The following is a 14,220-nucleotide window of genomic DNA, read 5'->3' as shown; positions in this document are numbered from 1 at the left end:
TTCCAGATGGTTAATAATCATCTGTAATATAATGATAATCCTATTACATCAGTTACCATCAGATTAACAACGTATACTTCTGAATTAAATCATTTTTATTTTGCCAATTTGAAAATTTAATTCCTACAGTCAAACCTGAATGATTCTGTTGATTGATTCTGAAAAAGACAGCAACACTCCAAGAAGTCATCATCGTTCACAATTCCCACTTAGGGTTGAGACTCTGCAAAGTTATCTTTTCCTTAGCTTCCTGCATTCTTAATGGATGTCAATGAAGGGAACAAGTTACAACGCGCCTAGTTTTCTTCATTCAGGTACACGTGTAAGGGAATAGCAGCTGCTAGGGAATTCCCCGGCGTCTGGGTCAATGCTTCTCGCTTCACAGCCTAACTAAGCGAGAGTTGCTGCCCTTCGGCTTCTCATTGGCCAAGCCTCTCCTGGCAAAGACGGCAAGGGAGGAAACTGCCGAGGAGACGTGGTTTTGCAGGGGATGCCTCTACCCTGGACGCAGCGCCCCTCATTTTCCAATCGGCACCGAGTACAGGATTTCTCCTAGGCCTTTCTCTTTCAGCAGAGACGTGCATGTGCCAGCAACCTTTAACTGATTCCAGGGTAAAGAATTTAATAACATTATACTGTATTGCTTTACAGCCCACGCTTCTGGTTATTATTTCATTCGAGCTCTGCAACCGCCCTGCATTTCTACTTCAAAGGAACAGTGCTCATGAGCTACAGGGCCCGCCAGCCGCAGGGCCTACACTCAAATCCAGAGCCCGTCACCACTCCGAATCTCAAGCTTCTCACCGCCAACACTTCCCCAGCCTGGAGCTTTCCCAGATAACCCACCTGCCTTGGATTCCTGGGCAGCGGTTACCATCCTGCGCGGCCCATCTGAGCCGCAACCATCCGCCATTCACCCGCCTTCCCCAAACCAGGAAAAGCACCAGGACGCAAGAGCGCGTTTGGCCATTTCCCCTTCCAGGAGCGCAGAGCTTAGGGCGAGGTCGCCCAAGTCCCCTCACCGCACGCGTTACCCAAGACCCCGGCTAGCCATTGTGTGGCTGACTCAGGCTTCCAACGCGCCCCGAACCCAGCCACCACGGAATCTCCAGAGGTGGGCTCACCAGCCCCTGCCCTCACGGGCCGCTCTAGCCACGCTCGGAGCCTGCAGTCTCGTTGCTCCCGGCTTGACGTCATCGGCGGGCGCCGCAGCGCGGTGGCGGGCACGCGCAGCCGAGAAGATGTCTCCGACGCCGCCGCTTTTCAGTTTGCCCGAAGCGCGTACGCGGTTTACGGTGAGCTAGAGGCGGGAGGGTGCGGGCCTGATGCGGCGCTATTCTTTGCCCTCCTCTCCCTGAAATTACTTGAATTTTGCCCCGCGGTAAAGTGAGACAGAGGTGTGTACGGCGCGGCGGTCCGCCGCCGGCCCCGTCGGGTGCCGGGAAGTAGGGAAAGGCGCACCACCTGTCTCCCCCGTGCATCCTCTGCTGTTCGCCTCCGCACACCCGCCGGCGGGTTGCCGGACCCCACGTTCTGGGCGCCTTTGCGCCCGGCGTGGAGAGCTCATCTGCAGACTACCTTCGGTCGGGTCTAGATCCTCAGCTCGCTTAGAGGGGCAGGCGCTTCCAGAACTGGAAGCGGAGCTGCTGAAGGGGGACGGCGGGAGTGGTTTTAGCCCAGAGACCCTGGCTCCCGCCCTGCCTCCTAAGTTGTCAGGTACTTGTCCCAGCCGCTTGTTCACCCCCCTTTAACCCTCCGTATCTCACCCCTAAGAGATCGATAAAGAGATACTAAGCGGCAAAAGGCAAACAGATTACCTGGGAAGGATTACCAGATGCCATTTTATTCTTGCCCAAGGCGGAAAGGATGTTGAGCATTTGGGAAACGCTTTACACATTAGAGTAACAGTGAGAAGTAGGCTAACTCTTATTATCCCTGGTACGTGAGATAGAAACCAGAAAGAGTTAAGTGACTTTTCACTGGGTTTCCTGACTTCAAACCAACTTTTCAGACCTACTGTTCTTTTTGTGTTGCCCATCACAGCAGCATATGTACGAAGAATGGTGTTCTAAGTTATTTGATTGTGTTCATCTCTAGCATTTCCACCATATTTCAAGGCATGATTTAACTACTCAGATATTTAACTGTGTTTAGTTAGTTATAGTGATGCCAGAATAAACATTCTGAAAGAAAATTGACTGTTGGTAGTCAGTAGTTTTCTTGTGCGCAGATTTTTTTTCATACAGTGTGAGGTTTGTTTGTTAACAGATTGTATTTTGTTTATGCCACCAGAATCATTTTCTTTGTGTGCATTTTTGCTGCAATCCCTGGTGTTTTGAAATTCTGCTAAGAGTGACTTAAGACTATTCAAGATCATATTAGACCTGAAAGGGATCATTTAATTGAAGATCATCTAGTCCAGTGCTTCTCAAGCTTCAGTGTGCGTGGGATTACCTGGAGATCTTGTTAAATGCAGATTCTGGTTCAATAAGTGTGGAATGGGGTCTGAGATTCTGCATTTCTAACAGGTTCCCAGGTGATGCCACTGCTGTTGCTGGTAGTATCTACAACAACCCTCAAAGAATGACCCAAAATTATGCGGCCTATTAGTGGCAGAGCCAGGAACGAACATTCCCAGTGTATATCTAACTCCTGTGAGGTAATAAGATATATGTGAATTTTTACAGAATGAATGACTTTGCAGTATTTCTGTCCTTAAATTATGACTACTTTAAGATAATCAGCAGGTATTTATTCAGTGTGTCAGGGACTGCACTGAGCAAGGTACTAGAGGAGGTAGGACTTGAGATGGGTCTGGAAGAATGGATAAAATTTGGATGAGCAGGTGGAAAGAACAACAGGAATGTGTAAATACGCTAGAATGAGCTTGGTAGAAAATGATGAAAAATGGCTAGACTTTAGCAGAGGGTATTTGTTAGGGAGCAGCGGGGAAATAAGGTTGGATAGATTGAGTGGGATAACATCAAAGACCTTGAAGGAGCTATGAAACTTCAAAACCAAAACATGTAAATAAGGAGCAACTTGGAGTTTGTTTGTTTGTTTGTTTGTTTGTTTTTTAAGGAGAATACTCTCATGACTGTGATATTTAAAGAAATAGTAGGAGGCAAAACTTAGAAAAAGTCTGGCTAGGAAGCACTTGCCAGATTTAAAGTATTGAAGATCTGTATTATTAAATGGCATTTGGAATAAGTATTTTTTTTTTTTTTTTTTTTCCTTTTTTTTTTGTGGAATAAGTATTTCTAAGAGTGACTGATAGGTAATTTTTCACAGGTATAAATGTTTTTTAGATAGAAAGACATACTATTGATGAATTATGTGTTTTTCAGTAAGTAAGAAAGTCTTTCCAATTATTTGCCATTTTTATTTCTCTAGAAGTCTACCAGAGAGGCCTTGAATAACAAAAATATCAAGCCATTGTTGAGTACCTTCAGCCAGTTGCCCGGCAGGTAAGGCGTTGATTACATGTAAAACACTTTCCTGAATCTTTATACTTACCCTGAGCTGTTTAAAAAATGAGGGTGTCTTTTGTTTTTAATAGTGAAAATGAAAAAAAGTGCACCCTTGACCAAGCTTTCAGAGGTGTTCTAGAAGAAGAAATTGTAAGTATGTTTTTCCCTTATTCATTGTTAAAATTTTTCTGACAAATTAATAAACCATGATATTTACAAATTGCTTTTATTCTTAGAATGGATATTTAAGCATGATTATTTTTAAGTGAGCTCCCTGCATTATGAAAGCTGGCTTGATGATAGATGATATAGGAGTTATATCGTAATTAAGGATTTTGATAGCACAGGTGCAATTTAAGGGTTTAGTAAATGAAGAGAGTCCTCTTCAAGTGAGATAAGAAAAGTTGAGATGAGGTCATAATGAGCAAGAATGAGAGGTTGAAGGTAGGCTCTCTCACCTTACTGTATAAACCGTGACATGTCTCATAGTGGCATGAAAGTTCTAGTCCAAGGATGTTCAGCTTAGGAGCTGGGTCCCCAAACCATCATTTTCCTGTGACATCCTCCTCATCAGTAAGCACACATAAATAACTAAGCCCTCTCCAATCTCAGTAGAAAAATTTAATCTAACTGAAAAATCTGAATTTATTTACTATTAGTGCAGCAGCTGAATGAAAGGAAAAGCTTCAATCATTTATTCTTGGAGAAGCAAAAGTTGAGTCTGCAAAAGCTAGATTCTCTTCCAATAGCCATAATACAGTATCCCTTTTTCTCAGACAATTCTGGATCAAAACCACTTCTTTCCTTTTCTTCGGACTTAGTCATATTTCCATTATGAGGCATTGGGCAGGTTACTTTGCTTTTCTGAGCTTCACTTTGATTTGTAAGAGCAGAAATACTGTTCTTTCAGTGTTGTACAAAACAACACATTACTGAACACTCAATAAATGCTGGTTATTATGATTTTATAGAACCTAAGCAGTACCTCCCTTCCGTCATAACATATTGATGCACCTGTATATTAATTCCCCTGGCCCTGTGCCATTGATTAAGTTATGGTCTCAGCACTTCTGTGCTTGGTTGCTTATAGCCTTAATCATGCTGATGTAGCCATTTTCCTGAGACCACTGGATTTTGAGTAAGTTACCTGCTTATTACTTACTTGACATAGGAGAGTATATCAAAAAGTTCACAGAGGGCCGGCCCAGTGGCGCACTCAGTAGAGTGTGGCGCTTGGGAGCGCAGCGGCGCTCCCACTGAGGGTTCGGATCCCATGTAGAGACCGGCCTGCTCACTGGTTGAGCGCAGTGCGGGCGGGACACCGAGGGTTGCGATCCCGTTACCGGTCACGAAAAAAGACAAAAAAAGGAAAAAAAAGTTCACAGAAAAGTAGAATTAAAAGGTAATATGAATCTTTCCATGAACTTTTTGAAGTACCCTCATACTTCTACAGTTATTGATTCTATATATTACTGTTCATTTTTTGTATTTTCATCTTAGAAAATAATTTGATCTATAAGAAATATTTTTATTCCTTGTTTGTGATAATCAATTTAATGTCAGAGGACATGTTTTTATTGTTATCAAATTAGTCTGAACTCTTGCTCTAAATTAAATTGTTTTCTCCTCTGTTGGTAGATAAATCATTCATCATGTGAAAACGTTTTAGCTATTATTTCTCTTGCTATTGGGGGAGTAACTGAAGGTAAGTAAAGTTTTGTTCTCATTTTTAAAGTAATCTTGGACATGACATGCTTTGTTTAAAATTTCCTTTTTCCCCACACCTCTCCACCTATCTAACTGTGTTCATTCTTCAAGTTCTGCCTGACTCCCACCTTTGCCAAAAAGTTGTCCCAATCAAATTAATTGACATTTATTTCTCATCTCTATTATACAACACACATTTTGGCACTTTCTTTGTCCAGTTGTTTCGCTCATTCAGTAAATATTTATTGAGCATCTACTGTGTGCCTGGTACTGAGCTAGGACTTGGAGAATGAATGGTGACTAAAACATGTTCCCCACTTGTAAGGAGCTAGTGGCTAATGGAGAACACAGGTATGTGAATGTCTTACTATGGTGTAAGTACTGTGGTTGAAGTGGGAACGAAGTGTGGTTGAAGGGAATAAAGTGCAAGTGACTCTGAACTTTGGAGCCTAAAGGAATCAGGAAAGGTTTTAGAGGGGAAGCTATAACATGAGAGCTGGGACATGAGGGATGATGAGTTTGTCAGACAGAAACAAAGAAGGGTATAGCTGCACAAGGCCAAGTTCAGCATGGGTTGAGAACTGTGTGGAGCAGGAGGATGAAAAGATAATGAGAATGGGGAGGAAAGAAACAAGGTAGGTTAGGGTCATTTGTGAAGAGCTGCGTATGCTCTGCTAAAGAGCAGCAGTAGAAGAATAATTGGATTGGGAGAGACTGCTGGCAGGAAATTAAGGCAGGAGACTGTTAAAATGGTGCAGTGGCAGTATGCAATAGTTTGAAGAGACTTTAAGTCAGCAAGGCACATAGTAAGTACACGGTGCCTAACTGTGTAGGAGGAGCTCATTAAATATTTGCAGAAAAAAGAAATGAAAAAATAATTCACCATTCTTTTACCAATTTGGTTAAAATATTCATTTGATTAATACAGATAATATATGTGGAAACTGCCTTTTAATCTATAAAGCATTGTATACATAATGTATTATTTTGATACTTGTTCCTACAAAAACTGGGACACACAAAGTAAAAGTGGTTTCCCAGTATAGCAGCAAGCAATTTTGTGAACTTAAGCTTATAAATTCTGCCTTCACATGTTAAACTTTTATAAGAGCTGCTTAATCATTCATTCATTCATTAAGCATACTTAAATGAGTTCCACAGTGCAGTTCCCTGCCTAGTTTCTGTCAAAAAGTTTGCAGTGTGTCCTTAGTTCATCAATTAACTCGATATGTTACTCTTGTAAGGCTGTCGATGTTTTAACATATGAAGTTTTACAAAGTTATAAACTTGGCATTGGAAGAATCTTAGAGTATGGAATTTAAATCCAGCAGACTTTGAACGTGGGGTTCTTTTCTCCTTGGTAGAGCAGTGGGGAGGAAGATCAGAGGAGAGTCTCTGGTGTTCGGGAAAGATAGAGACTCTGGACACCTTCGAAGTCTATACTTAGAACTTTTGCTTTAATTGAGAAAGATGAGGATTTAGTACTTAAATTGTATTAAAGGCTTAAATGCATTATTTTAGTTTGAGAGGAAAAGTTTTTTGAGATTATGATTTTATATGTGACATGTTATCAAATTATCCATAAATATGTTTTGTTAAATTCAAATAGGCAGATATTTATCAAGCTTCTGTGTAGTGTCACTTTACTAGTTAAAACATATAGCAATGCCTACCTGTAAAAAGCTGATAGTCTAAAAGGTTAAAGGCTTAAATGCATTATTTTAGTTTGAGAGGAAAAGTTTTTTGAGATTATGATTTTATATGTGACATGTTATCAAATTATCCATAAATATGTTTTGTTAAATTCAAATAGGCAGATATTTATCAAGCTTCTGTGTAGTGTCACTTTACTAGTTAAAACATATAGCAATGCCTACCTGTAAAAAGCTGATAGTCTAAAAGGTTACCTCAAAAAGTTCATGGAAAGATTCATATTATCTTTTAATTCTATTTTTCCATGAACTTTTTGAAGTGAACTCTTACATTGCAAAGGTTATTATTTAGGATATGCTAAGTGATACGGTAGCTTTATGAACGGTGAGGTGGCCTGCTCAAAGATATCAGGGAGTTTTTAAAATGAGTTGACATTTACTCTATGTTTCGAAAGGTGGAGTCAGAATTTGCCATGTGATAAAGAGGAGGAAGACTATTTAGGCAGAAAAAAACATTGTAAACAAAACTACGGAAATAATGAACATAGCGTGGTGTTTGGAAACGGTGGAGGGGTATCTGTGGCCAAGGTTAAAATAAGCAGAGAGATCGGTGTGGAAGCTGGGACACAGGTTGTGAAAGTTTTGGGGGAGCATGCTGTAACCTAGTGGTTCCCATATCTGCCAGCTCATCAGACACCAGTGAGTCTCTATTTTTAAATGAGATTCCCAGGCCTTTGCTTACTTCTTCCGACTCAGAATCTTTGGCAATGGAATCTAGCTAATTTTCTTAAGTTCTATAATTATTAAATGTGAGTTAATTTATGCCAGACTATCTTGCAACTGAGGGCAGGGGTTATGTGTCTTAAATCTCTTGGATGTACAGGACATATAGTATCACAGAATCTAAGTGTTGTTGGGGACTTTAGAGGTCCAGTCTCATCTCTGGCCTAGCTTGCCTCTCTAACGTGTGGTCATCCAGCCTCTTACTGGATCATGCTCCCTGATGGAACTCACGAGTCCTGTTGACAGTGCTGAGGTTTCCCTTGTGTTGAGTTGAAATCTGCTGCCTTATGCCACCCACTCGTTCTAGGTAGTATCCCTCACATCGCATTCCAGATGTGATCTTACCAACAGAGAGTAGAGCTGGAAATATTACTTCCGTTTTCGGACATAGTATATTAATGCAATGTTTTGGCTTTATAGTGCCCCTTGATTCCCCACCTCCCCATACTATGCCTAAGTGGCTACTTTTCTTAAACCAGGAGTATTAGTAAGTACCCATTACCTTAAAATAGAAGGAAAAATGAGTGGGGACATAAAAGTATTTTTAGCTAGTGTAAATGGTCTTAAGAAAAAATTTTAATTTATTGCTGTTTGTTAGTAACGCTGATTTGGAGATAAACAGTAACTTTCTACTTTACTATTCTTTCCCCTGAAACAACACTGTTATTTTAAATGTTATGTCATAGTTGAAATCAGTATCAAACTTTTTTGTTATCTTTTTTGAAAATAATCTTTTTGAATTACAGACAGGTTTGCAACATTACAAAACATTTAGAAAGGAGAAAAAGGGAAAATACTAATTACAATTCCTCTACTTTTAAAAACTACCATTCATTTTGGTATATGGTTTTAGTTTCTCTAGTATTTTTTTTAATCTTATTATTGTAACCGTGATAAACATACAGTTGTGAGTCCTGCCCTTTTCACTTAACATCATATCATAAGCATTTTCCAAGTTGTTATAGTCGTCATAACCATCGTTTTTAATTGGCTGCATTATATTCTTTTGAATAGCTTAGTGGTGAAGAAAACAGACTGTGGAGCCAGACTGCCTGGGTTCGTATCCCAGCTCTACCACTTACTGGCTCTGTGATCTTGGGCGAGTTATTTAACCTCTCTGTGTCTCAGTTTTCCCATTTTTATAAAATGAAGGTAATGATAAGATCTACCTCATAGGGTTATGAGGATTAAATGTGTTAGTATATGTAAAGCACTTAGTGTGCCTGACATATAGTAAATGCTCTAGACGTTATCAAGAATTATTATGTCATCATCATTATTATTAAGTGCACATGTCAGAAATTACTTAAGTATGTCCTGTTTGGGGACTTTTAAGCTGATTCCATTTCTTGTCCTTTTAAGGCCTTGTTATGAGTGACAAAGTATACCTTTTAAGATAGTCTTCAGAATTATTTTTCATAGGCTATTTTATTCTATAATTTTTAAAACTTTTAAATTGGCTTGTGCTCCTCTTGAAGGTATTTGTACTGCATCTACACCTTTTGTATTGTTGGGAGATGTTTTGGATTGTCTTCCTCTGGATCAATGTGACACAATATTCACTTTTGTGGAAAAAAATGTTGCTACTTGGAAATCAGTAAGTGCCTTAATTTCTTTTCCCGTTAACATTATCTTTCCATAGATCCATAGTTCTGAGGGTAGATTTTTTTTTGCTTATATTTCTAATTTGCTGATTGCCAAAAAGTCAAATTGTTCCTGTGAAAGAATTATATACTGTGCTATCTTGAAAGAGCCAAATAAGAATCATGTGTGGAGAAAAACTTGAAGTGCAAAATTTGATTGAGTAGTAAAAATTAACTTGAAATGCACACTTTCACATGTTTAAAACAGTTATTTAGTATCATGTTTTCCTATCATATATCTGAAAACATTTTTATTTTATTGAAAATGTTATTTGCTTAAAAAAAGTGAAAGTGACGTAATAGATTCTCAGTGCATGTTAGTGTTATTTAATATTTACACCCTGTGACTTATTATTGAAGGGTGTGCAAAGCTTGGGAAGAATAGTAATAATTTTATTATTACTATTAAATACTATTAAATAATTCTGCCTTAATTTCAGAATACGTTCTATTCTGCTGGGAAAAATTATTTACTACGTATGTGCAATGGTAAGTAATTCAGTGATAATTGATTGTTTTTAAAATGTAACTGTGGCCAGAACAACAGGTGGTTGAATTAAATACTGGTAGTAACATTTTATAGATAGATTAGTACCTTTATTTTTAAGTAACAATCTGATTTTTCAAAAACTGATCATTCACTTTAAATTAAACTATTCCTGTTTTGGCTGTAACCTTAACGAAAGTCAGAAAAATTTAATAAAGTTTTTCTTGTCCATGCTGAACTTGATTTATTTGTAATTTATAGTACTTTTATGTGGCAATGGTTTCTGTCCCCATTTTGAGCACTACTGCTTTAGGAAAATACTCTCGGCAGACTTGGTAAGAAACTTAGGTATGGTTGCGATAAACATAGAATGATTTTTTCTGTGTAATGTTCATTTCCATATTTTGTTAGATCTCCTAAGAAGATTATCTAAATCCCAGAATACAGTCTTCTGTGGACGAATTCAACTCTTTTTGGCCAGGCTTTTCCCTCTATCTGAGAAATCAGGTATGCTTTTTATATATTACATTCTTTGCAGGAAAATCTTTTCTATGTTTTAATGGATTAAAATCTGTCATAATGATAAATGAGAAAAATGGTTATAAAAAGTTGAAATATATCATAGGGAATTGTTATTTTATTTCCCTTTACTTGTAAATAGTTACACCAGTCCTAGTGTATAATACAGGTAATCCTGAAACAAAGTCATTGATTTTTTAAGTTCACAGCTTATTAATGCAGTTGAATCACACTGAAATATATAGATATGAATCATCATGTCTATATTTCATTTCATAATGTATGCCTATTTTTGTTTCCATTTTCTTCCTTAGTTACTACTATTTAGCCATACTTACTTCCTTTTATTTATTTCTTCTTTTTTGTTACAGATTTTTATTGAGAAACATAACAATCATATAAAAAAGTGCATAAATCAAGTATATAATTTAATAATTATAAAGCAAACACTGTATAATTACTATCCTGCTCTAGAAATGGAACATTGCCAGTTCTTCAGAGCCTTCCCCTTCCCCAGTCTGTTCAGATATGCCAGATTTTAATATCTCTTTGCCTCAGTTTTCCCTTCCTTAATATTGGGCTAATATGCCATCTACTTCATCTGTTGTTGTGAGGATTAAATGAATTAAAATATGTGGAGAGCTTACAACAGTGTGTAATGTGGTAAGACCTATAATATGTGTTTGCAGTGGTTTTTATGTGCTTGCTTTTTGTCATTCTATGTCTATGTTATTTTTTCTTTCCTATTCCTACTTATTTCATGTAGGCAGGATTAATACAGATTTTTCACTTCTTGTATTTCTGACCTTCCATCTGTGAACCTTTTCCCCTTTTAGACTTTTTTTTAGGTATAGGTCTGTGTTTTACCTGAAATTCTATTTTTTTTTAATTCTCGAAGAATGATTTTAATAGATATAAGATTCTAGGTTGGCTCTAGATATAGGATTTCATGTCATAGAAGATGGTCTTTACTTGGTCTTCTGTCTTCCATTGTTCTATAGGCAAGTCAGATGTCAGGCTAACTTCTTTGAAGATTATCTAGACTTTCTTTTCTGCTCTCAAGATTTTCTTCTCTTTGGTTTTTGTTTGTTTCTTTGTTTTTTTATTTTACTACTATGTATCTAGGCATGGGTTTCTTTTTATTCATCCTGCTTGGGATTTGTGGGCATCTCGAATCTATGGATTAGTGTCTTTCATCCAGTTTGTAAAAATTTTAGGTATTATCTCTTCAAGTATTGTGAATGCCTCTCTCTTTGTGGAACTTCAGTTAAACATCCATTATACCTTGTCATTGTATCCTCTATATTTTTCATCTGTTAGTCTCTATCATATTCTGAACCATTTCCTAAGGACAATATTCTACTTTACTACTACTCTCTTCAGCTAAGAATAATCTTCTACTAAATGAGTTCTTAATTTTAGTTATTGCATTTTTCACTGTATCGTATTTTAGTTTTCATTTCCAGAAGGTCATTTTTAAGTCTATGTCACTTTTTAATTTCTTACTCCTTACTTATATTTTTAAGTTTGCTTTTTAGCTTTTTTAAACATCGTGAGCATTGTTATTTTATTTTTTATATCTGATAATTCCAGTACAGTAAGTCTTTGTGAGTCTGTTTCTACTGTCTGTATAGACTGTTTCTCACTCATGATGTCTTGTCTCTTTATGTGTCATTGGATGTTATATTGGAGAAGATTTTGAGGGAATTATTTTGAGGCCTATCATAGGTCCCTTTCTCAAGATGGAGTTTTTATTGCTTCTTCCAGGAACCTTTAAAGGGGGACTACTACCAGTACAGGATTATCTTAATCCAACCCAGTTCAAGGCCTGTGATTCCCTGAATTATCTACAAGACTTGGTAATAGTCTACTGTTTGGTTCATCCCTACCTGAGTTTGTAGCCCTAAAAGTTCCTAGCCTTGTAGCTGGTTGGGGTGGGATTTATCAGTTTATTAGATTCTTTTGTTTTTCCTGGTTGTTTCCAGCCCCAACTCATTATTTTTTGGAAACATTTTAGACCTCTTTTTCAATATACTGTATTCTTAAATTGGCAAGACATAAAGAAAGCACTTCTTTCATTAACTAGTTGAAAGACAAACAGTATATCACTAAAAGTAGCTTTAAATTATATATATTTTAATGTTATATTTTTAACTTAACTTTTTATGAAAATTAATACAACTTTACTGTTATAATATAACCTTAAGGTTGTAAAAGTAATTCAACATTATTTCATAAAATTTGGAAGATGAAGGGAAAAAACTTTGTAATCTTACCACTCTAACACAAACTAGGTTGGCATTTTGGGATGTTTTCTTATAGTGTTTTTCTTTTTTTTTTTTCCTTAACATTTAGTAGCTCTTTAACATTCAGTCAGGTATCTCCCAAGACCAAGACTTTCCATAGGCATTTTAGTATATAATGTACCCATTAATTGTAGTTAGTACACTAAGACTGAAATTTTTAACTCTTAATGAGAATTATAGTATGTACTATAGTGAATAATAGAGAATAAACAGAGGTATTTTAAGTAGTTAAAGCTGAGTGGCTAGCCATGTTCATTCACTAGTTTAATGTCTTGATCTAGCACCCTAGCTTTTTTTTTTCCCCCAAACTTTTTTTGAAAATTTTAGACTTAAGAGTTGCTGAGATAGTATAAAGAATACCTGGACAGTCTTAACCTAGTGTTATCATCTTATATAACTGTGGGATAGTTATCACTAAGAAATCAACATTGGTACAGCATTCACTATTAACTACAGACATTATTTGGATTTTACTGGTTTTATCTCTGCTTTCCTTTTTCTACTCCAGGATCTGCCTTAGTCTCCCCAGTCAGTGACTGTTCCTCAGTCTTTACTTATCTTTCATAACTTGATACTTTTGAAGAATGCTGGTCCAGTATTTTGTAGAATGTCCTTCAATTTAATTTTGTATAATGTTTTTTCATAATTGAGGTTATGGATTTTGGGGAAGAAGACCACAGAGGTGATTTGCCCTTTTCAGGACATCATTTGGACATGATGTTTATAATATTTTATTACTGGCGATGTTATCCTTGATCATTTGGTTAAGGTGGTGTCTCCCATATTTCTCTGCTGTAAAGCTACTCTTTTTCCCTTTGTAATTAATAAATGTTTGCAGGGGAAGGAGATATTTTGAGACTAGGCAAATACTCTTTTTGTCCTTAAGCCTTTGCCTGCTAATTTTAGTATTTATCAGTGGATCTTGCCTGCAGTGATTATTATTAGGGTGTCCTAGTGGTGATTTTCTCTCTCTCTCATTCTTTCTACATTTATTAATTGGGATTCTTTTATAAGGAAGAGTTGTCTCTTCTCCCTCATTTACTTATTAATTCAGTCATTTATTTCTAGATGAACTCATGGATATTTATTTTATGGGTTGTGATTCTATAGTCTCATTATTTACTTTGTTGCTCAAATTGTTGCTGTTTTAATCACTGGGAACTCTTTCAGATTTTCCTGGTAGGAGAAGATTGTCCAGGCTCATCTTGTATTTTCTCTGCCCCAGCCCTGTAATCACCCACTTTTCCAAAGAGCCTAGAGTTCCTTTTATTTAAGAATGGTAGTTAAAGCCAAGATCTAGGCCCTAGATATGCTCATTACTACTGGAGTATCACTGCTTCTAGGCCCTCTCAGCAGACAAAACTAGGAAAGATGTGTATATACTAACCCATGTATACATACACATCTGTGTTTATTTCTTTGTCTGTGTGTATATTTTTAAATGAACAGCAGTATAAACCATGAGATCCTACTGATATCCCTGAGTCAAATTCAGCACCAATAGACCTGCTTATTTTTATTTATTTATTTTTTTTAATTTTTTTTTTTCCTTTTTGTCTTTTTTCATGTCCGGCAACGGATCGCAACCCTCAGTGTCGCGCCCGTACCGGACCGGGACCAGCAACGGGATCGCAATCCTCGGTGCTGCGCCCG

General features: G+C 37.3%; 1 protein-coding gene and 1 long non-coding RNA gene across 2 annotated transcripts in view; one reads left to right on the top strand and one right to left on the bottom strand.

Annotated features, from left to right (window-relative positions):
- LOC103592852 overlaps positions 1-1,145 on the bottom strand; it is a 33,815-nt gene extending 32,670 nt beyond the window's left edge. Inside the window, exon 1 of the long non-coding RNA XR_550692.1 lies at positions 847-1,145. This is a non-coding gene — a long non-coding RNA (uncharacterized LOC103592852). The remainder of the gene's footprint in view (positions 1-846) is intronic.
- The window catches only part of THOC1 (THO complex 1), a 57,908-nt gene continuing 44,833 nt past the window's right edge, over positions 1,146-14,220 (top strand). The window contains exons 1-7 of the mRNA XM_008575710.1: positions 1,146-1,295; positions 3,394-3,467; positions 3,560-3,620; positions 5,109-5,175; positions 9,091-9,209; positions 9,696-9,744; positions 10,154-10,249. Coding sequence (XP_008573932.1) covers positions 1,242-1,295; positions 3,394-3,467; positions 3,560-3,620; positions 5,109-5,175; positions 9,091-9,209; positions 9,696-9,744; positions 10,154-10,249 — 520 coding nt within the window. The 5' untranslated portion in view covers positions 1,146-1,241. The remainder of the gene's footprint in view (positions 1,296-3,393; positions 3,468-3,559; positions 3,621-5,108; positions 5,176-9,090; positions 9,210-9,695; positions 9,745-10,153; positions 10,250-14,220) is intronic.

This window comes from Galeopterus variegatus, unplaced genomic scaffold, assembly GCF_000696425.1.
Source record: "Galeopterus variegatus unplaced genomic scaffold, G_variegatus-3.0.2 Scaffold1225, whole genome shotgun sequence".
Taxonomy (NCBI): Eukaryota; Metazoa; Chordata; class Mammalia; order Dermoptera; family Cynocephalidae; genus Galeopterus; species Galeopterus variegatus.
This window is presented reverse-complemented; position numbering and strand designations above follow the sequence as displayed.